The sequence below is a fragment of the Neofelis nebulosa genome, chromosome 4 (genome assembly GCF_028018385.1).
Source record: "Neofelis nebulosa isolate mNeoNeb1 chromosome 4, mNeoNeb1.pri, whole genome shotgun sequence".
In the NCBI taxonomy this organism is placed as follows: Eukaryota; Metazoa; Chordata; class Mammalia; order Carnivora; family Felidae; genus Neofelis; species Neofelis nebulosa.
Genome location: NC_080785.1, coordinates 144,710,071 through 144,735,833, shown reverse-complemented (window position 1 = coordinate 144,735,833; position 25,763 = coordinate 144,710,071). Strand labels below are relative to the sequence as shown.

At 37.9% G+C, this 25,763-nt stretch overlaps 2 protein-coding genes across 7 annotated transcripts in view; one reads left to right on the top strand and one right to left on the bottom strand.

Annotated features, from left to right (window-relative positions):
- Nucleotides 1-25,763, top strand: part of APPL1 (adaptor protein, phosphotyrosine interacting with PH domain and leucine zipper 1) — a 57,413-nt gene extending 31,650 nt beyond the window's left edge. For 2 of the 4 annotated variants that reach the window (XM_058726473.1, XM_058726470.1), the window contains 5 exons: nt 203-239; nt 854-1,000; nt 1,580-1,630; nt 1,920-2,009; nt 3,022-6,612. In XM_058726473.1, the coding sequence (XP_058582456.1) occupies nt 203-239; nt 854-1,000; nt 1,580-1,630; nt 1,920-2,009; nt 3,022-3,168 (472 nt within the window). In that variant the 3' untranslated portion in view covers nt 3,169-6,612. Of the gene's footprint in view, nt 1-202; nt 240-853; nt 1,001-1,579; nt 1,631-1,919; nt 2,010-3,021; nt 6,613-18,829; nt 18,891-24,396 lie in introns of those variants that run through there. The other 2 variants (XM_058726471.1, XM_058726472.1) reach the window with 2 other exon arrangements.
- Nucleotides 240-24,505, bottom strand: ASB14 (ankyrin repeat and SOCS box containing 14). 3 transcript variants are annotated; one of them, XM_058726475.1, is made up of 10 exons: nt 24,384-24,505; nt 22,399-22,452; nt 21,817-21,950; nt 21,561-21,719; nt 18,800-19,045; nt 16,182-16,353; nt 15,183-15,726; nt 12,982-13,135; nt 12,029-12,224; nt 240-3,099 (listed from the first exon to the last, which is right to left on the bottom strand). In XM_058726475.1, the coding sequence occupies exons 1-9, from the start codon at nt 24,503-24,505 to the stop codon at nt 12,046-12,048; spliced, it is 1,764 nt and encodes a 587-aa protein (XP_058582458.1). In that variant the 3' UTR covers nt 240-3,099; nt 12,029-12,045. The 3 variants fall into 3 exon arrangements, with proteins under 3 accessions (XP_058582458.1, XP_058582460.1, XP_058582459.1); XM_058726476.1 differs by lacking the exon at nt 240-3,099 and adding an exon at nt 10,375-10,823; XM_058726477.1 differs by lacking the exon at nt 18,800-19,045.

Below are 25,763 nucleotides of genomic sequence, written 5' to 3'. Positions count from 1 at the left end.
GTTATGCGTCGGGCTCTGTGCTGACAGCTCGGAGTCTGGAACCTGCTTTGGGTTCCGTGTCTCCCTCTTTCTCTGCCCCTCCCCTGCTTGTGCTCTGTCTCTCTCTGTCTCTGAAAAATGAATAAATGTAAAAAAAAAAAAAAACTGTACGAAAAGTTTAATTTCAGCCTAATTAAAATGTTTTCCAAAATTTTAATTATAGGTTAATTGATCCACAGACACAAGTTACAAGGCTCACGGTGAGTTTGGCATGTTTAAAGCTTTATTGGAAATCCTTCTGTGCACATACACATGTGTATCTTTATAATAATTCTGAACCTATATATTGAAATATGGTAGTAATTATGATTGGCTAAGTTATAATTAAGCTGATGGTGGACATCTTCCCCTATAAAGTTATAATTGAACATTCCATGCAACTTAAAGAATTGTGCAATCTGCTGTGATACTTAGGTTTTCTTAGGATATGATATATGCTGCCTGGTTAAGGGATAAACACAGGAGGAATTAAAAGGTGAATATGATTGAGTTTATAGTTATCTAGGTTGAAATAGTTGCAAGTATATGCTCTTATTTAATCATTTAATAATATAGAGCATTTTTTAAATTCTATTTGTTATTGTAAAATGTGTAAATGACTAATAAATTCAGCATTCAACAACCTCTTATTCTGCCTGGTAATCCAAACCAAATATGACATTTTTGTTCTTGGATTGCCACGTTGTTAAAAAAAAAAAATTGGCTCTAATGTTCTGTTTATGATATAACTTAGTAATTGAGTTTGTTATATATAAGAGTGCAGTTGTAAGTGTTTGAAAAATCTCATGTTTGCTTCTGATGTTTTCTTTGGCAGTTTCCATTACCCAGTGTAGTTTTGTATGCTACACACCAGGAAAATAAAAGGCTTTTTGGATTTGTTCTTCGGACATCAGGGGGCAGAAGTGAAAGTAATCTGTCATCAGTCTGCTACATATTTGAATCAAACAATGAGGGGGAAAAGGTATACATGGCCTTTCAAAATGTGTTTAGGTTGTGAAATATATATCATAGTCAAAGTTCTTAGTAAGATTCTGGAAAAAAACTCCCAAAGTTGGCCTGCTTCAGCACAGTTGTTTGACCAAAGCCTGTTGCTCTGAAGGTATCTGAGCCGATATGTTGGGCCTTCTGACTTACAGACCTGTGTCTTCCCTGGCCATTGAGGGCTAGTGCAGTCTTCTGGCCTCATTCCCTTACTCGGGGACTGCAGTATATTCCCGCAATCAGCTTTTTCCAGATGTCTTCAGCTTAGAACAGTATCTGCATCTGCTTAGTTCTCTGCAAACCTTAGCATCTCAGTAATGAATTTGAGATAACTGGAAGGTGGGTGTGTGAAAGAGGCGAGATGCAGCAGTGGAAACTCAGACTCTGAAGAAAATACACAGGTGCTTCGTTTGGGTACTGAAACATTCTTAAATCAGGTTTTGTCTGAAGCAGTGTGTTATAATGAGTTGTAAATCTAGTTGCACCGGCCATTTGGATACTTGAAATTATTACTTTGAATGAGAACTGGCTGAGTTTTTCCTGTTTTTCCCCCTTTTAGATTTGTGATTCTGTTGGACTGGCAAAACAGATAGCTTTGCATGCAGAACTGGTAAGAATCTAAGATACTTATTAATTATCCAAGAATGTTATCTAAAGTAATATAAGATCTTTCATATTAGCAAGTAAATAAAATGATTTTGCTGTGTAAGGTTATCAGTGGATACTATTGCTGATGCAGTATTTAGAATTTGGATAAATGACTAAGAATGTATATTTTTAGTGTGCTTTCATGTAAATATAAAAATATGAAAAGGTTACAAAGGCCATATGAATTGAAAAGTCTAAAATTTAAAGTTGTTTCATATTTAATTCATTAGTTGTACTTATCTGTGTTTTAGGATCGTAGGGCATCAGAAAAACAAAAGGAAATAGAGAGGGTAAAAGAGAAACAACAGAAAGAACTCAGTAAACAAAAACAAATCGAAAAGGTATGTAGTCCTAGTATCTAGATCTTTTTTGATGTAATGTTTATGAAGTTTCCTTAATTCAGCACTGTGACTTCCAAGTTGGAATTTCCAAATGAAATTCTGTTTCTGCTTCCTCAGCCACTTCATAATCAGATGATTCATAGCGCAGCAGAAAAGGAAGACATCTGTCTTCTGATAGGATGTTTACGTTATAGTTACCGATGTGTCGTCGACTTGCTGTTTAGCAAACGTACCAGAACTTATATTTCCATATTCCAGCGAAGTTTGTTGCTATCAAAGCAGGTCTTTTGAGAGGCTGTGTGTATATAGACTTAACTGCCATTGCTGGAAGCTGTATTGGCCTCCAGGAATGAACATATATTTATGTAAATATTTAATGTTACCAGCAGTGTCAAATCATTGTCCATCCAACAGGATAATTTTAAGTTAGGCAAGTTTCAGAGCAAAATCTGGAGAATGCATTAGATGGTGATACATGAGATTGTCAGACCCAGATATGGGTGGTGGCAGTAGCAACAGAAAAGAGAAATTTGCGGGATACTTAATGAGCACAGATCAGCAGGAATTGGGAATTGATTGGACTTATGGACAAAGGAGAGGGACGTGACGATGACACTGAAGTTGAGGCTTCCTTGCTAGGTTAGGCTGAGGAGGGCAACGGCTGATTTAGCAAGGTAAGTTGGACAGAGAGGTGGAAGGGAAGGGCTGTGGAGTGATCCATTGTGAGCCTTTTTGTGTGGTATGTAGTGAAAGATAACGATGGTCTGAATGTTGTTAGTCATAGAAATGGAGAAGAGGGAAATGTTGGCTTTTACAGGATTTCTAAAATGGTGCCAAATTTCACTTTGGTGTTGCACTGGTTGTGTGTAGCCTTTGTTTTCAGTAAGTTGCCAGAATTATGCATACATGTTCATGACAGAAAGATTGAGCAGCTCTCAAGTACATATTTTAAATGCATAGTTTTGCATTTGATTGCAAACAAACTTAGTTTCTTTTCTGTCTTTTCTACTAGGACTTAGAAGAACAAAGTCGGTTGATAGCTGCTTCCAGTAGACCAAACCAAGCCAGTAGTGAGGGGCAGTTTGTTGTCCTTAGCAGTAGCCAGTCAGAAGAGAGTGATTTGGGAGAAGAAGGAAAGAAAAGAGAGTCAGAAGCATGAACTTATCCTTGCTTTTTGGTTGGTATTACCCCCCTTGGAATTTATTGACGGTTTCTGTGGTGAAATGGCACAAGGTAACAACTTTGTCGATATACCAAGGAGACTAAAGTTTATATTTACCTGTTTTAACTTCATTTTTTAAAATAAGATTGACCTTGACCACTTAGGTATGCACTGTTTTTTTTTTTTTTTCCTTAAAAACGATATACTATGCAGTAACATCAAATTCCACATGTCTAAAAGAAACCTGTTCATCTCCTTGAAGTAGATTGCTGAGGAATTAACACTTGTTCAAGCCTTTTTTCCTTCAAATTTTGAACTTCTTGCGTTGTAATTGGCTGTGACCATAAGAAACCATTATTCTTCAGCTTCAGATATTCATGGATATGCTTCCTCTTCTCGTTAGGAACATTTTTGCTGGCAGTGAGGAAGCTTTCAACTGAATCGGTTCAAAACCTTTATACAGAGAATTCTACAAGTTTGCAAATATTTTAACTATTAAATGTGCAATAGAACTTTTATAAAGTAATTAGAAAAAAGATTTTAGGCTTAAGGTTTCAAATTGTGGCAGGTGGTACTGTGATTTCAGGGCACTTTCTGGGATTGCTCACATTTCTCTGATGTATGACACCTGATGCCAGTGGGAAAGAAGCTTAAGTGTCTTCAGTTCAGGATTGATACAGCCCTTGGCATTTAATTATTCTTAGTTCTCAGGTTGGAACTTGAATTATTGCTGCAGAGCAGTAATGGTTAAAATAAGATTTTGGAATTTATTAAAAGGGATTTTCTTTGTTCAAGTACATTTTAGATTAGGACTTAAAATGTAAAGATATTGTTACAGGATAATACATCATATTTTCTGCATTGCGTGAAATAATTTTTATTGAAAATCAAGTGACATTTCAAAAGAAATTCTATAACGGTTGTTGCCTGCTTAAAGTATAAATGCCCAGAGTTTAGTTTAGAAAATGTAATCTTTTAAATTTCAGACTGATATGCACAGTATTTTCATAATTCCATGTTTTGATAAAATACTGATCACCACTTTATATCCACAAAGGCAAATAACTAATATATGAGAATAGAATAATTTGCACTAGTTATTGTACATACTTCTACTCTTCAAATGTGTAAAAGGTCTAATTCTATGAAATATTGAAAGGAAATTGAATGTTCGGTATAAGAGAGTTGACCAAGGAAGGATTTTAGCCTAGTGCCAAGGTTAAATGATACTTCCCTGCTGCCTCCCTCTATGTCAAAACTTGATTTTTTTTCTTTACTCAGATTTTTAACATTGCTGATAGAAATTATGTTCCTTTGTTTCACGTGTAAAACTATATAGAGACAGGTTAATTATATTGAGTAAAATAGTCACATAACTAAAATTTTCAAGAGATTTGCCAGCCACTAAGACTAATTTTACAAGGGGAAAAGCCCTTTGTTCTTTGATATAGTCGTGTTAGTCCTGAATTTAGAAGCAGCATCTGTTTTAGCTCTTACAATATAGTGTGGCTGTTTCACATGGTGTGCACCCTGTTTTCTGTGGAATGGAATAATTATACATAGGATCATGATATTCTTTTTATCCATGTGCCAAATGGGAATAATGATTACTTGATAATCATTATTTTGAAGCCTTATGTTACCAAAACAGATAGTAAAAAAGTAGAAATTTACAGAATACTTTCTGAAGACAGTTGATTTTGTGCTTGCTAAATGGGAATGCTTTCTTGATAGTTTGTGTGTCATTCCTTTGGTAGAAGTCAAAATTTCTGTTGTCAGCACTTGATTTAGCCATGGTAGGTCTGGCTTTTAACCCTTCTGAGAATTAGTAAGCTCTCTGTTTCATTAAGTCTTTTGTTTATACTATTCAGTTGTTGCCTCGCTTGGTTCAGATGAAACTTGTCACCCTACAAGGAAGGTGGTTAGCATTAGGGGCAGTTTTACGAGGCTGGCGCTTTGCAGGGTAACTAAGTGCTGCCCTTTGTTAGTACTCTGGGTCAAAGTGAAGGCTAAAGTTAAAGGCACTGGCAGACTTAGGTAGTTCCTTTTAAGTCATGTTTTGATAGGAATTTCCTTAATAATACTCCTATGTCCACAGATCAGACCAAAGAGCATTCCAACACCAAATCGAAGTTATTATGTGGGATTAACAATTTTAGATATTTCAACTTTTGTTCCATTGCTCTAGAACTATGTGAACTATTCCATACTACAGATATTTAAGCATCAATTTTAAGAAACTTTCCTTTTTGTTTGACGAAGGCTGCCCATGGGTTTCTGCATAATGTTAAAGCTGATCTTGGTCTGTTACCCTTTGAAATCCCTTCTGGCTCTTGGATGCTTTGGTGGTGATTGAATTAGAATTTGGGATAGCTTTCTCAGATTCATACTTATGCTTGATGGTTTTTAGAAATTAACAAAACTGATTCTTTAAAAGAAAAGAAACTAAGTCTACCTAATTCAGCTATGCATTCTGCTACCTATACAAACAGTACTTTTATAACTATGGTAATGAAATCAGTAGACAGGAAACTAAGTATTGCTTCTCCCTTTCAAAATTTTAAAAACTTGCTAACAAGGGACTGGACAAAGTTCCCAAGGCCAGTCTTGTTTTTGCTATTTCTACAATGACTAGTATGTGTTTAATTTCAAAAGAATTCTCAGGCTCTAGGGGTGGTAAAATGACGTTACCTTTATGCTTGGGAAAAGGGGAGTAGGGTATGCGTAACACATTACATAACATATAATCCTGTGTGGTAAAGGCATCTGACGTTAATTTTGAGTTACATGTAGGAGCTACAAATATTTAAGATTTGAATCTTATTATAAATGCTGATAGACCCCAAGATCCCATGTATTGCAAAACCTTCTGCTACCTGAATTAATTAATAAAATGAAAATACTAACATTGGTTTTGACAACGACCTCCTAGCATTCAAACTGTACTTAAAATATTCAAACACACTGATTGTAGCAAGCAAGGCTTTCATTTTATTTTTTAGCAAGTTTGACTTACTCTTCTTTCATGAGATTTTGTTCTACATTAATGACACACATTGAAACTGGAACTATACGACACTTTTAAACTAGTCTCTTGTGGCTTGTACTCATGTAATTTACTTCAGTTAATATGAGAACTGGGGATTAAGTTATAACTAATGTGCAAAACTGCTTTGTATATTTGGTGATTTTGTAATGTTAAGTGAATTGGTTAATTCTTATCTCACTGATACTATTAATCATGCATATATACAATTAAAAATCATGCTACATTTCCTTTTAGAATTGAATTTGAAGAACTCAATTTTTATGTAATGGTGGTATACGTGTGGGGTGGAGAGCTTATTTTTTGTCAAAGTAGGTATTCTCTGACAAGGCTTCAGGAACTATGCTGTTAGAAGATTTTTAAAGTATAATAAAGTCCATGATTTTTGTATAGTCTTTTTTGTATGAGGTATTTGATATATACTCAATTTTATTTCTCTAACTCCAAATAATGCTTATGAAACAAATGGACTTTTTCTTAATATGTTATGACACTACAGTTACAAGTCTAGGCCCATTGCAATTCCATAATAGCTAAAACGAAAACAAGCGGTCACTTACTGGGACATAACACTAATTCATCACTAGTGACTTCTTTCCTTTAGAAAAATAGATGTTTCAGGAATTACCCCTAGACATGTTACAGACAACATATACCTGCTATATTCAAAGAAACAATTTAAAGGCACAGGATACTGTGTACACCAGGTTAAGTGAGCTTGATGTGTAATTTTAATACTAATGCATATTCATCCCATGTGCTCTTTATACTTTCCTATAGCACTTACCAAGTTCTTTTCTTCCATTGGGAGTATCTGTTTTAATTCGTTTTGAGTTTTATAAAATGTATATACTTTTAGAAGGTCCAGGAAGTAGATAAAACTAACTTTAGAATTATGTATCTATGTGCATGTATATCCTAAATATATTTGTATATTGACATATCTATAATCCGCTACTCACTTAAAACAGACACCACAATTTGATTAAAAAAATAAAAATTATTCATGCCAGCTAATTTTGCAAGTTTGAATGTGAAATCATATCATTAAAAGTAACTTTAAGTCTGTGCTTACTGAATGTATAGCCATGAATCTCCACATCAGAAAGAAATTCTCTAACTTCAGTTTCCCTGAGATGACTATATTATGCAAAAAAAAAGTATACTAACACTAAACATACAAATAACAAGGCTATAGTTGACTGGGCCTGTGGTGAAAATGAACATCATCCTACCCATCACTCTGTTCTTGTTGATGTGCTATCGAAATGCTACACAGGTGTGGCTGAATGCATGTCTCTTCACTTTCCTCACTTTCCAAGTACAGAAACCTGTACTTACCTTCACAGAATACACAGAAATAAAAATTTAACCTACATTCTATAACTGCTTTTATCACATTTCTAAGAAGGAGGTTTATAGCAGTATAGGTCTATGTCAAGAAGCAAGAAAAATCTCAAAACAGCCTAACCTTATACCTAAAGGAGTTAAAGAACAAAACAAAGCAGCAGAAGGAAGGAAATAATAAAGATTAGACCAGAAATAAATGAATTGGAACAAAAACTAGATCACTGAAACCAGGAGCTGGTTCTTCTTTGAAAAGATCAACAAAATTGATAAACCTCTAGCCAGACTCATTAAAAAAAATAATTAAAATCAAAGAGAAGAAATAACCAATACTACAGAAATACAATTGTAAGAATATTATAAAAAATTATATGCTGATAAATTAGAAAACCTAGGAGAAATAAATTCCTAGAAACATAATTTTACATAAAGCAGGAATAGAAAATTTGAACAGACCAATTACCAGCAAAGAAATTGCGTTAGTAATAACAACTTCCAACAAACAAAAGTCCAGGACCAGATGGCTCCACAGGTGAATTCTACCAAACGTTTGAGAGTTAATATCTACTCTAATCAAACTATTCCAAAAAATAGAAGAGAAAGGAAAACTTGCCAATTCATTCTATGAGGTCAGTATCACACTGATACCAAAACCAGATAAAAGACACCACCAAAAAAGTGAACTATGGGCCAGTATCTCTGATGAACATAGATGCAGAAATCCTCAACAAAATACTAGCATACAGAACCCAACAATACATTAAAAAAATCGTCATAATCAAGTGGGATTTATTCCTAGGATGCAAGCGTGGTTCAATATTCACAAATCAACATGATACATCGGTAAGAAAGGATAAAAGTCATAGCATCTCAATAGATGCAGAAAAAGCATTTGACAAAGTATGACATCCATTCATGATAAAAAAAAAAAACCCTCTACAAAGTAGGTCTAGAGGAAACATACCTCAACATAATAAAGGCCAAATATGAAAAATCCACAGTGAACTTCACATTCAGTGGGGAAAAACCAAGAGCTTTTCCCCAAGGTCAGGAACAAGACAATGATGTACAGTGTCCCCACTTCTATTCAACATAGTACTAAATTCCTAGCCACAGCACTTAGACAACAAAAAGAAATAAAAGGCATCCAAATTGGTAAAGAAGAAGTAAAACTTTCACTATTTGCAGATATATATAGAAAACCCTAAAGACTCCAGCAAAAGACTGCTAGAACTGATAAATGAATTTAGTAAAGTCGCAGGAAGCAAAATCAACGTACAGAAATCTGTTGCATTCCTATGTGCTAATAATGAAGCAACAGTAAGTGAAATTAAAAGAAAAAGAGGCAAAGAAACATACTCTTAACCAGAGACAACAAACTGATGGTTACCAGAGGGGATTTGGGTGCAGGGATGGGTTAAATAGGTGATGGGGATTAAGGAGTGCACTTGTGATGAGCATTGGGTTTGGCAGTGTTGAATCACTAAATCCTACATGTGAAACTAATATTACACTATATGTTAACTAACTGGAATTTTAATAAAAGCTTTTTAAAAATCCTCCCATTTGTAATTGCACCAAAAATAACAAACTATTTAGATACAAACTTAACCAAAGAGACGAAAGACCTGTACTCTGAAAACTATAAAACACTGATGAGAGAAATTGAGGATGACACAAAGAAATGGAAAGACATACCATGCTCATGGATTGGAAGAACAAATATTGTTAAAATCTCTATACTACCTAAAGCAATCTACAGATTTAATGCAACTGCTATCACAATACTAACAGCATATTTCACGGAACTAGAACAAACCTAAAATTTGTATGGAATCACAGAAGACCTTGAATAGTCAGAGCTGTCTTGAAAAAACTGGAGGAATCACAGCTTCAGGCTTCAAGTTACCTTATAAAGCTATAGTAATCAAAACAGTATGGTACTGGCATAAAAATAGACACATAGCTCCATGGAACAGAATAGAAAACCCAGAAATAAACCTACAATTTTATGGCCAATTAATCTTTTTTTTTAAATCTCTGACAAAGGAGGCAAGAATATACAATGGGGAAAAATCTCTTCAACAAATGGTATTGGGAAAACTGGACCACGTTCTTACACCATACACAAATAAAATGGATTAAGGACCTAAATGTGAGACCTGAGACTATAAAAATCCCAGAAGAGAGCACAGGTAGTAAGTAATGTCTCTGACATCATCCATAGCTACATTTTTCTAGATATGTCCCTGGAGGCAAGGGAAATCAAAGCAAAAAGATACTATTAGGGTTACATCAAAATAAAAGTCTTCTGCACAGCAAAGGAAACAAACTGTCAAAACAAAAAGGCATCCAACCTACTGAATGAATGGGAGAAGATATTTGCAAATGACATATCTGATAAAGGGTTGTTCTCAAAATATATAAAGAACTGATACAACTCAACACCCAGGAAACAATCCAATTAAACAATGGGCAGAAGATATGAATAGACATTTCTCCAAAGAAGACCTGCAGATGGCCAATAAACATGAAAAGATGCTCAACATCATCATCAGGGAGATGTAACTCGAAACTACAATGTGATAATCTCACACCTGTCAGAATGGCTATATTGAAAAAACACAAGAAACAAGTGTTGGCAAAGATGTGGAAAGAAAGGAATCCTCGTACAGTGTTGGTGGGAATGCAAACTGATGTAGTCACTTTGGAAAACAGTATGGAGTTTCCTCAAAAAGTTAAAAATAGAACTACCATATGATCCAGTAATCACACTACTGGGTATTACCCCCAAAATACAAGAACACTAATTCAAAATGATACATGCACCCCTGTTTATTGCAGCATTATTTACAATAGCCAAATTATGGAAGCAGCCCAAGTGTCCACTAATAGAAGAATGGATAAAGAAGTGGTATTCATACACAATGGAATATTATTTAGCCATAAAAAAGAAATGAAATCTTGCCATTTGCAATAACATGGATGGATCTAAAGAGTATAAAGCTAAGCAAAGTAAGTCAGAGAAAAATACCATATGATTTCACTCATATGTGGAATTTATGAAAAAAACAAATGAACATAGGGAAAGAGAGGTGAATCAAGAAACAGACTCTGAACTGTAGAGAACAAACTGATGGTTACCAGAGGGGATGTCAGTGAGGAGATGAATGAAACAGGTGATAAGGATTAAGGAGTGCACTTTTGATGAACACTGAGTGATGAATGTATAGAGTTGTTCAATCTCTGTATTGTACACCTGAAACGAATTTAACACTGTATGTTAAATACTAGAATTAAAAATTTTAAAATAATTTAAAAAGGGGCTCCTGGGTGGCTCAGTTGGTTAAGCGTCTGACTCTTGGTTTTGGCTCAGGTCATGATCTCATGGTTCATGAGTTCAAGCCCTACACTGAGCTCTGCGCTGACAGTGCAGAGCCTGCTTGTGATTCTCTTTCTCCCTCTCTCAGCATCTCCCCTGCTCATGCTGTCTCTATCAAAAATAAATAAACTTAAAAAAATAATTTAATAAATACAGCTGCTATCAGTGAGCCCCTCTTGTGTGTCAAGTACTGCACTAGAGTCAGTACAGAAAAACATAAGCCATCTGAAAACCCGTTTAATTTCTATTCCAGTGATAACATTAACCAGTAAATGGGAACCCTTAGCCAGGGTTTTATGGAAAGAAGGACTGCATGTTTCCCATTAATGATGACGTTGCAATTGAAAGTTCTGTTTCAGTTAACCAAATTACTCCACTTCAGTGCGGGACTCTACAAGTAAACAGACATTAAGCTGGCCTTGGGACTTTTGCATAAGAACAGCTAACTTGTAGGTCAAGTACTGGGGTCAGTATTTTATTCAATGTAATTACTAAGACATTTTATGTATGTACTTCTCTCTAAAAAGGATTACTGTTTAAGAATCCTTTTAAATTATTAAAGGTGACATTTACTGTTTTGAGCATGTAGAAATGTAGATTCTTACATTTAATACAAAATCAGTACAGAGTGAGAACTGATACATTTCTGTTAATTGAAATTTTACAGTTTGGTTGTTTTTTTTTTTTAACTGCCTTTCAGAATGCTCTTGAGAAGCAATATTAAGAATATTAAGAAATAGGGGGCGCCTTGGTGGCTCAGTCGGTTAAGCCTCTGACTTTGGCTCAGGTCATGATCTCACAGCTTGTGAGTTTGAGCCCCACGTCGGGCGCTCTGGAGCCTGCCTCGGATTCTGTGTCTCCCTCTCTCTCTCTCTCTGACCCTCCCCTACTCATGCTCATGCTCATGCTCTGTCTCTTTCTCAAGAATAAATAAACATTAAAATTAAAAAAAAAAAAGAATATTAAGAAATAGTATTAACATGTAGATTTGCATTGAGATTTTAGTTGTTAGGTAAAGTGAGAAATAATGAATCCTATGTTAACAAGTCAAATTTTAAGAAATGCAACTCAAAGAAATATACCTTTTCATCCAGTTTGATTACCAGGTTCCTGTGAAAATTCCTTGTCCGTAAAGATCATATTCTTTGTAAAGGATATACGCTTTTAGACGGTTTGGTAATGGAAGAAATGACATGAAGACAGGGCAGCGCAAATGTAACTTCCCCATACACTTCCGGATCTTTAGGCGGCACAAATGTTTGAGGGATCGAGGGTTTGCTGAAATGAGAGAAACACATGTTATCCAAATGGAAAAGAGCTGTTCCTTCTTTTAGTGATCTTAGGGTTTAGTCAGCAAATGTATGTTATACTTAAGCCACCAAAATTTTCATTTGCTGTGTTGAAATGGAAAAGTTAAAAGTGAAACAGCTTTTCCCTTCTCTTTGCAACCCTTCCTGTAGATACGATTACAGAACCATGTCAAGTTAAGAATCCAAAGACTGGCATCAGTTGTGGCTCTGGCCTGTGAGACCTGAAATCCTTAAATCTTTGTGTTCTAACCACTCCCTTGCCCTGTCCTATCTCTCTGGATCAGGCTGAGAACTAATAGATCACCACCCAGGGGGAAATTAGATGAAAGAAACTCTTAATTTGACTTATGTTCTACTGTGAAAGAATGTGGTTCGGAGCATCCTTTGATATTCTCTGCGGGCTTAGATCTTCACTTTTTCTTATCCCTGTTTTTGTTGCCATTTCATAGCTTTTATTAATTCCTGTATGTACAGTGTTCCACGGGATTAGGAGAAAGGCATTACCTACCATATAATATGTAATTACCTAACAGATTTTATCTACTGGGAAATGATAAGAAGTACAAAGTAAGTAATAAATAGTAACTTTTTTTTTTTAGAGAGGAATAGTATTTTCCTTTGTTTCTTTAGATAAAGCTTTTAACCAGAAGAGAATGTTTTATGAAACAAATAAGAATACCTTTTATTTTTGGTAAAAATCTTTTAGAAGAAAGGAGGATACTCACTTAAGATAAAATGGATTTCTGACCAGAGCCCTTGTTTTTGGAGCACAGCTTTCAACTTTGAACAGATTCGAACTTGATCAACATAATCAAGCATCACTCGAACAACCTTCCCAGAGAGATGTTGCAGCCATGACAAAGTTATTACTTCACAGAACTAAGGAAGAAAATTGGAACTATGAAAGCAAATGAAAAACTGGAGTAACTATGGGGGGGTTTAGAACACTAAACTCAAAGTTAGGAACCAAGGTCTCAAGCCCCTCATTTATAAACCAGGCATTGAACAAGGAAATGATTTCTTAGCTCTGACATTTGGAAAAATACTTAACTGCTGTATCTTCAGAACTATGTAAGATGTAATCAGGGTGTGAAAGAGACAGTTGTCTAATATCCATTGTTCCCTTTGGTTGGCCACACGGCTCTCTGGAATAAAGATTACCTCTCCAGCTTCCTTGCACCTAGACGTGGCCACTTAAGTTCTAGCCAGTGAGATGTGAGTGGAAGTGTGAGCAACCCCCAGAATGCACTTAAAAGAACACAGTGTGTGCTGCTTCAGCCTGCCTGCCTCCTTGCTGGCTGGAATGTGGATGCAAGTTTCTCCTGTGTCAGGAGCTGTCCAGTTAGAAGGCTGTTTACCTGTGGCCTTTATATGAAGGGAACGAGCCACCTTATTAAAGTCACTTTCATTTTGGGTTTTCTGTCATTCACAACCTACTCCTATCCTCATGCCTGACGGATATGATCGTTTCTGCCGGTAGGTAATTTACATGCTCCTAGACAAGATGCCCATGTAAGAAGTCAAGTACTACTACATAATAAGTCAGGAAATAATACAAGATGATATACACCTAAATGCCAGCTCCTACATTAATCATAACCTAAAACTAATAATACAATATTAATATGTTGCCTTCACTTTCCAGAATTGATTCAAAGTGCTTTCTCCATTCACTGTTTAATTTTTTTTTTTTTAACGTTTTTTATTTATTTTTGGGACAGAGAGAGACAGAGCATGAACGGGGGAGGGGCAGAGAGAGAGGGAGACACAGAATCGGAAACAGGCTCCAGGCTCCGAGCCATCAGCCCAGAGCCTGACGCGGGGCTCGAACTCACGGACCGCGAGATCGTGACCTGGCTGAAGTCGGACGCTTAACCGACTGCGCCACCCAGGCGCCCCTAATTTTTGATTTTAATATGAACTCAGGTATTTATAGTGCATCTGTGTGCTGAGCACAGATCTCTAAGCTGAGGAAAGTGGTGAACAAGAGCTTACTTACACTGATGTATTTGTGGAGGAGATATGTAATCAGTAAATGTTAAAAAGATAATTTCAGAAAGTGGTAAGTGCTATAAAAGAAATAGCATTATCAGAAGATTAGGGAAGACAACTACCTTAGATAACAGTGGATGGGTAAGGAAGGGTCTTTTTGAGAAGGTAACATGTGAAACTTGAAGAGTGGCAGCTTTTTGAAAAGTTGGAGATGAGCTCAAGTTGGGGAAAATAGAAATGACCGGTTAGGGGGGAAATAGACTGGTGTGATGCAGACATCACAAGAGGAACACATCTCAAGAAGAAGAGGGTACTCAACTGCATTTTTTGTGTTCTTTCTCATTAAAAAGGTGGCCAAACAAACCTATTTAATCAAATCAAATTTTAGACCTAAAAGAGATAGCCAAGAACTAAGGGATACAGGTATCAGGACCCTAGAAACATTTTAGCTCGATGACTCAGCACTTCAGAGAAAAAACATAACTAGTTTGTAAGACTACATTCATTCTTTAAAACCTTACTCAGATGCTAGTTCATTTGTGAAACTCCCTAAGTAAAGTTAAATCACTTCCCTCTGAACTGTTTCTGTACCTTTTACATCTACCATCATGTTTATTTTACCACGTATTTATCACATTAAAATCTTTTCAGGGTTCCTGGGGAGCTCAGTTGAGCTAGGTAGCTGGGTAGCTCATGAGATTGAGCCCCACGTTGGGCTCTGTGCTGACAGCATGATGCCTGCGTGGGATTCTCTCTCCCTCTTTCTCTGCCCTCCTCTGCTCTCTCTTGCTCACTCTCTGTCAAAATAAATAAACTTAAAAATCTTTTGAACTATGATCTTCTGGAGAGAATGGATGGAGTCTTATCTCTTGGTGTAGTCCAGGGCCACTAATAATGATTGTATAAGTTGATACAGACAATACTGTGCACTTACCATAGTGTCTTTGATAACTGTAGATGTCCAGCCTTCAAAAGTATAGCAAGGATGAACTTTGTCTCCATGGGGACAATCAAAGCATCGCTCTGTGTCATACCCATAATTCAAGAGCATCCTGAGCATGACTTCATCTTTCAATGTGTATTGCAGTGCTGATGGGAAATGTAAAGGGTTGACTCTGCAGAAGTAATTGACGTTGGCCCCATGCCGTAGCAACAGACTTATCAGCTCATAGTTGCCCATCCTTAGGGCTATCTGGAGGCAGTTAACTGGGTCTTGATTGGGCAGAGCTCCAGCACTCAGAAGCAGCTTAACTGAAGAGAGGTCACCATTTGATACAGCAAAATACAAAGCTGACTTCCTATGGTCATCATAGTGTTTGCGAATTCTTTGATCCAGCATGAAATTTACATCAAATCCAGCCTGGATGAGGAATTCCAGGCATTGGGGGTGTGCTCCTGCTGCTGCACAGTGGACCGGACTGATGCCACTCTGCTTAATGGCAGCAAAATCCGTAACTGGAACCAAAATCTTCAGGGCTCTGAGAAAGAGTTTCAGGGGGTATTTAAAAAATTGTTTTTGTTAAGATATAGTATTAACCTGTTTACGATTATTATATGCTAGTACAGGTGGTATTAGTATCAGGTGGCATTTAGAACCCCCTAACCCCCAAAAAGTATAATTCCTGCGTGTAAATGCTCAGCTACTTAGTGAAGTTAAATAAAACTGTCTAGATATAAAACTCAGAATTAGTCCAATTAGTGAGACCGGGAGCTCCCCTTATTGCCTAAAGACCCAATAATAAAATAGTTTTATGTCTCTTCTGTGGTTACAGAGGATGCCTGACTTCACTGTCTTACTGGTTGAGTTTATCTTTAAAAGGGTGTTAGAATTATATGATCAGAGAAGAAGAATATAAAGTTCCCAGAAGCTGCTCCAAAGAAACCCCACAGCTTTTGCTAGTTCTATTATTTGTGGTGATGTCATTGAACTTACAACAAGTGGCCTCTGTCAGCTGCAACATGAATGGGAAGGTGGCCTGAATTCTTAGGGATGTTGGCATCAGCTCCATGCTCTAGCAAGAGAGTCACAGAATCTGGATTTCCTCCACTGGCGGCTTCAAGTAAGATGGAAGAAGAGTCAGAGGCCTGACCAAGAGCATTAGCTCCTAAGAGGAGAAAAAGTCTTGTTATGCAAAAATCTTTTCCACTCTACTACTTATGCATTCTTAATATAGAAGCACTACCAAAAAGCAGTTATTAAGCAGCCACTTGAGCAAAGCACTACAAAGTCAAAGAAATAAGAAAGGTGCCTCCTGCTCTCAGCCAGTTTATAATGTAGTTGGGGAAGGAAGAAATGGTGCAAGCAGTCTCTCAGTTAAAAGTAGGTTGGCTTTCAGAGTAACTTTATAAGTTAATTGTTTGGAACTTGCAAATTCCAGGAGAAGTCCTTTTAAAGGAGATTTTAGTTCCAGACTAGCCTATAAAAGTCCACTTACCCCACCCTTATGTATAGCATGGTACCAACAATCCTGTTGGACTGTAACACCATGCCATCTGTTGATGTTATGGTGAAAAATGGGTGTTTGTTCTGTTTTTTCACATGTTCTTAGGTAGCTGTTCACAGTAAGACATACTGTGGTTGTTTGTTGTTGAAGTTGAGGACTTATAGTTAAAAGGATAAATTGTAGTGCCCACTATGCTGTCATGTGATGGTGTGGGTAATAAGAGTACAACTGTAGGCAAAATGTCCTCTAAAAGATCTCAGTTCTGGATTTTGAGGGGAACTGGATGGTGAAGGAAGGAGAAAGGAGTTTTGGGTCAGTTGCAGAAGGCCTCTCAGTAAAATGGGTTTTGAAGAAAGAGTCACCTTTGAAAATGGACAAAGAGAAAGGAGATCATTCGGGACCTATTCACAGCTCCTATAAAAAAGATGTAGTGGCTTTAAATTAGTAAATAGTAAATTAGTAAATAGACTCCACAGTCATCAGAATACAGTGATTAAGAACCCCCCCCCCTCCTGGAATGCATGAAGAAATGTCTAATAAGCCTCCATGGGATGAGTGCTCACTATGTGCAGGTTCCTGTGTGCATACTTTGTAAACAACAACAGCCCTAACAAGCAGGTGCTAGTATCTTCTTTTTAAAGAGAAAAAAACCATAGCTCATTGAGGTTAAGTGACTTCCCCAGAGATGCACAGCTGGTAAGCAAGGCAGTTCGGGATTCACATACAGGTACACCAGACCCAGGGCCTATTTCTATGAAGCTGTGTTTCCACTCTAATAATGCAGGGCAGTAAAGTAACATGATTTGGAATGAGACAGATGTGGTTTCAAATCTTGGCTCTGCCATTTACTAGTTATATCACTTTGTGCAAATTACATCATAAGGGAGTTACCTCGGAAAGTATTCACTGAGGTCAACCGATGTGGTTTCTTTAGAGTTAAGGATTTAAAATCTGGTGCCTCTCTATATTTTAATCAGTGATCTACACAAAAGGTTACTCTTGTTATGTAGACGAAGGGTCTAGTGTTTATTTTTGTTACTCTAGCTATTGACTTTAGACATCTGTGCTGTTGCTCATTTAAAACATCTTACTTAAAATGTCTTATGGCCACTGATTGGGAACTACAACAGCCTCTCCTGTATGATAGTAAAGTTTCAGGTAAGTCTAAAAAGCAGAAAGTTGTTCTTAAATATAGGAATCTCTGTAGTCTAGAATATTGGAGACCAGGACCATGTATTGTTAAAGAAAGAAAGAAGGCTTCTGGACACAGACAGGAAGGAGAATACAAAAGGTAATTCTAATATTGGGACTTTATTAAATATTGGTAAAGATTTGCTTTGAAAAAAAGCTTTAGATACTACATTGCTTCACTTAACAGGGTCATCAATGGGGGTTCTCCTCAAAGCCAATAAATTGCAGAGTTCTCTGAGCCAAGGACTCTGCCAGTTAAACCAGATCTCGAATTGGTGGCAGGAGAGGGCACGTTTAAAAAGGAAGTCCTGCAACTGGTACCATCCCTGACCCTCTTTCCTTAAGTATAAAATGACGATAATGCCTACTTCCTAGGGTTTTAGAAGATCACGTGAGGCAGCGGTAGCTTATTGCCTGGTGCTTAGAAAGTACTCAATAAATGTAAATTGCCTTCCCCTTCTCTCAGGGTTTTGGTTATTACTAAAGGAAGAACTGGGACCCAAAGAGGAGCAATCAGGAAAAACTTCCCAACACCAGAAGCATCTGATAACACATTGGACTGCCTCATGACTTAGCAGAGACAACATGTAGGGGGTAATATGAGGACTTTTGTTCTGTGACTCTAGGAAAGGACAACAGGCAAAACATTTAAAAACTGACCATCCTCAGCATGGTCAGGGAACATTATGCTAGAGTAAGGTGCATCCTAGTAATTTTAGGGAAATTGCTCCACATCAAATGAGAACTGTTCAATCTCTAGGCTTTTTAGTAGCCAGTATTAACACATACTTTCATCAGACATTTGTTAGGCTTAAATAAAATGTTAATTTCTATCATCTTGAAGCTCTTCACAAAAAGGAGGATGCTTGCATCACGTTATCCCTTGGGGGTGTGCTGACCGTATAGAAAATCTTGCCTTTCTGCAGTAACATTTCCATGATTTCAGTGTATCCACTTTGGGCAGCAAGAGCAAGAGGAGTGAATCCATAGGAGCTCCGTGGATCAGGGTGAGCCCCAGAAACCAGCAGCAACTTTACTATGTCCTGCCTGCCCAGTTTGGCTGCTTCATGGAGAGCGGTCCTCTCGTTGGTACACCGCAGATTGACATCTGCCCCATGGCTGATCAGCAAGGAGGCCATGTCATAGGAGTCACGTAGAACAGCTGGGAAATTGGAAGTGAAATGTCACCAGGAAATTATGGCCAGAGTATCTTATTAGCCAGAGTCCCTCAAGCTTCTTAATGAGCTCTTCCTAGCTACCCCCCCTGTGCCAACATTTTGTGTTTAGGAAACACACTGTTAAATGAGGCATATATCAAATAATACCAATAGTGTTTTACATCAATACCCTATTGTCTTTTCTGTAAGCCATGAACAGTTACTGTCTATTGGCTGCTTATGTGTCTGAAAAACAAAACATATAAAATTTTCATTTATCATTTTTGTGTTCCTCCCTCAAGAAAATGGGAACTTAAGTACCCAGTACAGTCCTAGAAATGCTCCTGGGTACTTTAAACAAAGAAAAACAAAAACAGCAGTAATTATGAAATTATTCGTAACCTCGTGTTTTGTTAAAATTTTCTAATTGGTTTTTCTGCATTTATGCTGTTATCATTCGCATTTGGATGATAACCTTTAAGTCCTTCAAGATTCTAAAACAATTTACTGTATCCATCTCCCTATCCATTTGTTAATTATTGGCACCCACTGTGTATGAGGAATCTTGCTAGGAGCCAGATGTTGAATCAGTGTGAATTCTGTCTATAACGGTTTATAATGTGCCATAGAAAGTGCTGTAGGACTGGAAATACCAAGTGCCAAGGGTGTTGGGTCTTTTTTTGGCTCATTGAGCTGGCACTTAGTGTGCCCTTTGATTCTGGAAACACATGTCCTTTGTTTTAGGAGATCATTTTCTTGACTTATTTCATGATGGTATACCACCTCCATCTTGTCTCTTCTCTTTCTGGCGTTTCTGAGATTCATGTGTTGCTCCTCTTAGATTGTCCTAGTTTTTTTCTTTTTCTTTCCTATTTCCCATTTCTTATCTTCTGGAAACTTCCCAAAACTTTATCTCCCAGCACTTGTTTTGAGTTTTATATTTCTACTATCATGTTTTTAATTTTCAAGAGTGTTTTTGGTTCTGTTTTGTTCAGTTTTTTGGTAATATCCTATTATTTCATTAGTTTTCACTAATTGCTCTAAATGAATTCTAATTTCCCCCTACATTTTATTTTGCCTAAATAGTCTGTCTCCTCCAAGTTTCTTATCTCTGTTGAAGACTTTTCTCAGATAGTCCTTGGCTATCTGCTCATGATTAAGAGTTGGGGACTAAAAAGCTGACTGGGAATCCTAAATGTTGGGAGGGGCTCTTGGAGTGTGGTCATAGCTATATGTTGCTATGTCTGGGCCATTTGTTGGGGAACCCCCAATTTCACTCCCTTCAGTTCTTTCTTTTTGGGTATATCATATTCCCCAGAGAAGCCTCTTCTTGGAGGGTAAAGTTCTGGTTGCCATCTTTCTAGAATCCTGGTGGAAGAGGAGGGCTGGGAGGTCTTGGCTTATGCTTAATTCCTCCAGTATTTTCAATCTAGTACTCCCACCCTTGTCTAATACCCCCCCATCCAGAGAGCCTCTGTTTAAATTTCCCAGATGATAAATGTCCAGAACTCGGGTGGTTTGGGAGAAGGGACCACTCTGGCTACTCATTCCTTAATAGGGTTCAACCAATCCTCCTGTTAGCTGCCTGTCCTTCACCCACGTTCCACGAGGTAACTGCCGCCAACAACTTCCAAGCCTTTGATGTAATTGTGCTGCTTTCCCCACTACCAAGTTGAGTTGGCTTTCTTGTCACTGAGTATTCATCCACCTGCTCTCCAGGTTTTAAAAAACTGTGTTGTTGTTGTCTCCTCTCCTGTTCTCCTCATTCTTTTGTATTTTACCTCATTAAGACAATTTCTTGACTATAATTTTAGTGAAGACTCAGGAGGGAGGAAAATTAGCCATTCGTATTCAATCTGCTGTCTTTACCCCACCATTGGTTGCCTCTCCCTACTCTGCTCACCTTTTATCGTTCTTACACCTAAATTAATTGGTTAAGACACCATGCAATGCAAAATGATCAGCCAGTTGGCAGAGATTTTGCCTCAGGCCACCTCAAGGACAAGTCTGTAGAAAGCTTGAGGGTCAGGTACCCATGACATGGGTCAGTTGGGACCAGAATGACAGCACTGCAACTATGTACAAAAAGCTGCCTTTCTATTTGCAACGATGTGGATGGAGCTAGAGAGTTATGCTAAGTGACATCAGAGAAAGACTAATACCATATGATTTCACTCATCTGTGGAATTTAAGAAACAAATGAGCAGAGGGGGGAAGAAAAGAGGAAAACCAAGAAACAGACTCTTAACTATAGAGAACTGATGGTTGCTGGGGGGTGGGGGGGGCAGGGGTGTGGGTGAAATGTGATGGGGATTAAGGAATGCACTTGTGATGAGCACCAGGTGTTATATGGAAGTGTGGAGTCACTATATTATACACCTGAAGCTAATATAACATTGTTATCTAACTAGAATTAAGATGAAAACTAAGAAAAATTTTTAAAAAGTTGCCTTCAAAACCTCTGGGATGGGGGACACTCAGAATGACAGACTGTTTTCCAGAGACAAGGTACTAATTTACCTGTAAGAAGAGGAGAATTGCCTTCAGAATTCTTGGCATTTGGATTGCAGCCGTTGACAAGAAGAAAACTGGCGTTTTCTAAGAGGCAACTGCTGACAGCCAAAAAAAGTGGCGTTTCCCCGCTGTGGGTGGTTTGCTCCCACACACTGGGTTTTGAAGCTGAAATAATTCCATTAGACCACACAGGTTAAGATACAGAAATAAATTTTAAATTCATTTCTCAGAAGCATCAGGAAGAGTTGTAAAGGGAGCTTACCTTTCAGAGTTATTTCCAAAATGTTCTTGCTTAATTGCACCGCAGCCTTATGCAGAGGAAGCCAGCCTATCTCATCTGCTTCATCAAAAGCAGAATGGCACTTGGTCAGGCGTGCCAATGCATCTTCCTTACCTATTAACGAGTCGAATGGGCACAGATTCACATTTGGCACACACACAAGGCAGCCCATACTGCTTCCGAATTCCACCATCAAGGTTAGTGCATGAGACGACAGAGTTCTAGCACCACCCTTTATGAGAGACGCGTTCAAATGGCATAGGACGAACAAGCAGGTGTTCGCCTAGTGTTCCATACCATCCCAGCCAGTGGCCACCCCTTGTGTGGTTACAGAGAAAGAGCCCAGTCCACCGAGGAGCCCAGGAGCTCTTGGCTAAGTGGTGCTGTGGTGTTTTCTCGCAGGCTCTTGACAATCAGCGTTGGACACCCCCACAGTGTTGAGCATTTGGGAGAACCTGCTTCTAGGCTTTCCTCAGCTCAGAGGGGAAGTGCTGCCCTTTGTCCTTTGTCAGCATCACATCTTACCACAAGTTGGAGGGGATAGAATAAGAAGAGTACTTAACTGTCTCTATTGTTTCAATTATCTTCTTATAGTCAGCGCTCACAAAGGAATGGGAACTGCATAGAAAATAAATATATATGTAATCCCCAAAGTGAGGGAAAACAAAGGCATGTGACAAAAAACAAAAGGAAACAATAAGGGCAATAGTAGTTAGCCAAGGATGAACTCTAACAACAAACTCTTAAAATGAGGCTTAATGGGAATACTTCCAAAATATATGTGGTGTGACCCTAAACATGCTCCAGGGAAATCGGTCTCCTGTGTCTGTCTTCCTTGGTGGGGGGGTGGGGGGGGTGGCATTATTCCACCTGTCTCAGGTAGACCAAGTCAGCAAGCCTTCCTAAGTTCCATATAATTCTTGCAAGTCTAATAACTGAAATCTACAACTATAGTCAATTTCTGTAAAATATTTCAGTACTCAAAATCTTATGCCTTCTAGTCTAAAATCATGACTTAATTACTGAATGAACTTAAAAAATTTTAATCACAAGGTTAATATAATCTAATAAACCCAATTTTTTTTTAAAATTTTTGAGTGAGAGAGAGAGAGTGCAAGTGTGGGAGGGTCAGAGAGAGAGGGGGACAGAGGATCCGAAGCAAGCTCTGTGCTGACAGCAGTGTGCCCAAAGTGGGGCTTGAAGTCATGAACCATGAGATCATGACCTGAGTGGATGTCAGACTCTCAACCGACTGAAGCCACCCAGGTGCCCCTAAACCCAATTTCTTTACAAAACTTTAACTATTTAAAGATTATTCCTAAATGTAACACAAAAGTATAGGAATAGCGTGGTAAAGAGACGCTGAAGCCAGACTGCCTGCCTCTTACCTAGCAGCTCTGTGACCTCGGGTAACACTTATCTGTGCTTATCAGTATTCTTATTTCTACACAGGGATAACAGTACTTACAACATAGAAAGGTAATGAGAACTAAATGAGTCAATATTTAAAAAATGCTTAGGGGCGCCTGGGTGGCGCAGTCGGTTAAGCGTCCGACTTCAGCCAGGTCACGATCTCGCGGTCCGTGAGTTCGAGCCCCGCGTCAGGCTCTGGGCTGATGGCTCAGAGCCTGGAGCCTGTTTCCGATTCTGTGTCTCCCTCTGTCTCTGCCCCTCCCCCGTTCATGCTCTGTCTCTCTCTGTCCCAAAAATAAATAAAAAACGTTGAAAAAAAAAATTAAAAAAAAAAAATGCTTAAAAATAGTGCAGCACAAAGTGATCACTCCGTGAGTTTGTTACTTTAAAAAGTATAGTTTTAACGTATTTCAACATCTCTATGTTTAATTATAAAGTCTCTTAGAGCTAAAACCACATTTATCCAGTTTTACCTCCAGCAGGCAAATAGAGGTCACCACCCCAAGCAAACAACTTTTATCACCCCTGAAAAACAATAGTAACTGCTGGGGGGTGGGGGGGGTAAGGTTGCAGATCAGTCAGACAGCATCTGAGCAGGTGTGCTTGGCTGTGCACATTCCACCTCCAGGGCGATTCTTTTACATCAGCTAGGGACCCGCGGAGTCCTTTTCTAGTGCCGTCATTACAGAATTCTGAAGACACACCTCAGAAAGGGTTAGTCTCTTCTGGGTTTAAGTTTACATAATTCCTTCTTTTGATATGAATCAAAAGACTGGACCTTGCTCTGTCTCCCCACGAAAGCTGATAATTTTCTATGTGTATTGCTTAGCTTTTTGCATTTCCTTGGCTCCCCAAAGACAGGGTGCTTTAGAGTTCTCTAGTCTTTCACATCCTAATGTATTTCTGCTGGTTTCCAGTCTCCAAATCCTCATGTAGAGCTGCTCCTAACCTCCTTCAACTGTTTACTAATTACATTCTGAATTCTTTCCAAATTGTTCAAGTCTCATAGATACTGAAATGATAATTGAAATGGATTTTGACCCTCTCTTCTGTTTTTATCACAACACTAGAAGTATACTAATGACAAGTCTCAACTGTTGAATCCTTCCAGTACATCACCAATGAGATCCCATTACCTCTCATCTGCAGGTGCCTGCTGTGTAGTTCCCGGCTTGTGAATGTCCTGTATACTCTCCTGGATGACGAGCTGGGTATCAAAGTCCTCATCTGTGTCTTCATCACTGGCGTAATTATCCATGTGAGACGCTGACAGATTTCAAGTCAGAATGAATTGACAATATTTTTCCAGTTACGAAAATATTATCAGTTTCATTACAAATGAAACTCAGAAAACTACAAAATTGAAAGGAGTGATAAATGAAGCAAATGCAAGATTTAGAAAAAATACCCATTACATTTTTTCCCATAAATTCAAAAGAGTTTTCTGGACTGCCACAAATTCAATATAAATTAGAAGTTGCCATGATTAGCCATTTACTTAATGCCTACTCAGGAAAATCAACCTTCCGTATAAAACTTGGGTCAGTGTCGTTTTACCTATGAAAGTAATGGTTTATTTTAGACCTGGCTTATGAGTTTTTTCTCAGTCATTGTAGCCCTCACCCAAAACATCTTTATGCTGCAACAGCAAATATTAAAAATAAACACATCATAGGAATATATGCACTCTCATAATAACAACATATAACAGGAATAGTGGTAGTAAAAAACAATGTATTTTCTTAGGCAATAACTCAGTTGTTTAAAAGAACATTTCTGTTGTATCATAGAATAGGTTCAATCACATACCAGACTTTTTACCTTCTGTTATATCCTTTAGGAGAGCATGGAAGTTCTCACTGTAAGATTAGCACATCAGGATTTTCATTTCTATTTAGGGTCTCCCCTCCCCGTAGTGGCCATTCCATTAATAGCTTTACTATAAATACATGATCATAAGACAGTCTGGCACATTCTCCTTGTTTTTTACATGGGGTTTAGCTCTATTTGGAAACACGATCCCTTCTCTTCACTGCTATATTCATCAAATTTAAAGGACTAAACATTTTATTCCTGGTATAAAATGCTTTTGCAAGAGGTTGGCTGTGTGAAGTGAATTCATTCTCCTGCTCATGGCCACTGCAGACCAGAATCAATTTTTCATCTGAGAGGCCATTTTTCTGTGACCGATTTATCAAAGTGACTGTCCCCACAGTCCTGATTCACTGGGTAGCTGCACCTACATTTTCTTTGGGCTACAGAGCTGCAGCCTAAAGTGTACTGGGAATCCTAAGGAAGGAGTTAATTCCACACACAAGATAATACAATTTCAACTGTAATTTTGTATTGTTGAAATGTTTTAAAATCGATAATCTATACTAATATTTTGAATGTATATACTAAATGAGAACATTAACTATTAAAAATAAGGAAGAGACACTTGGTATTTCCAATTAAACACGAACTAAATGCCAAGAAGCACGCTATGGCCTGGGGTGGACAGGCCTGCCGCCAGC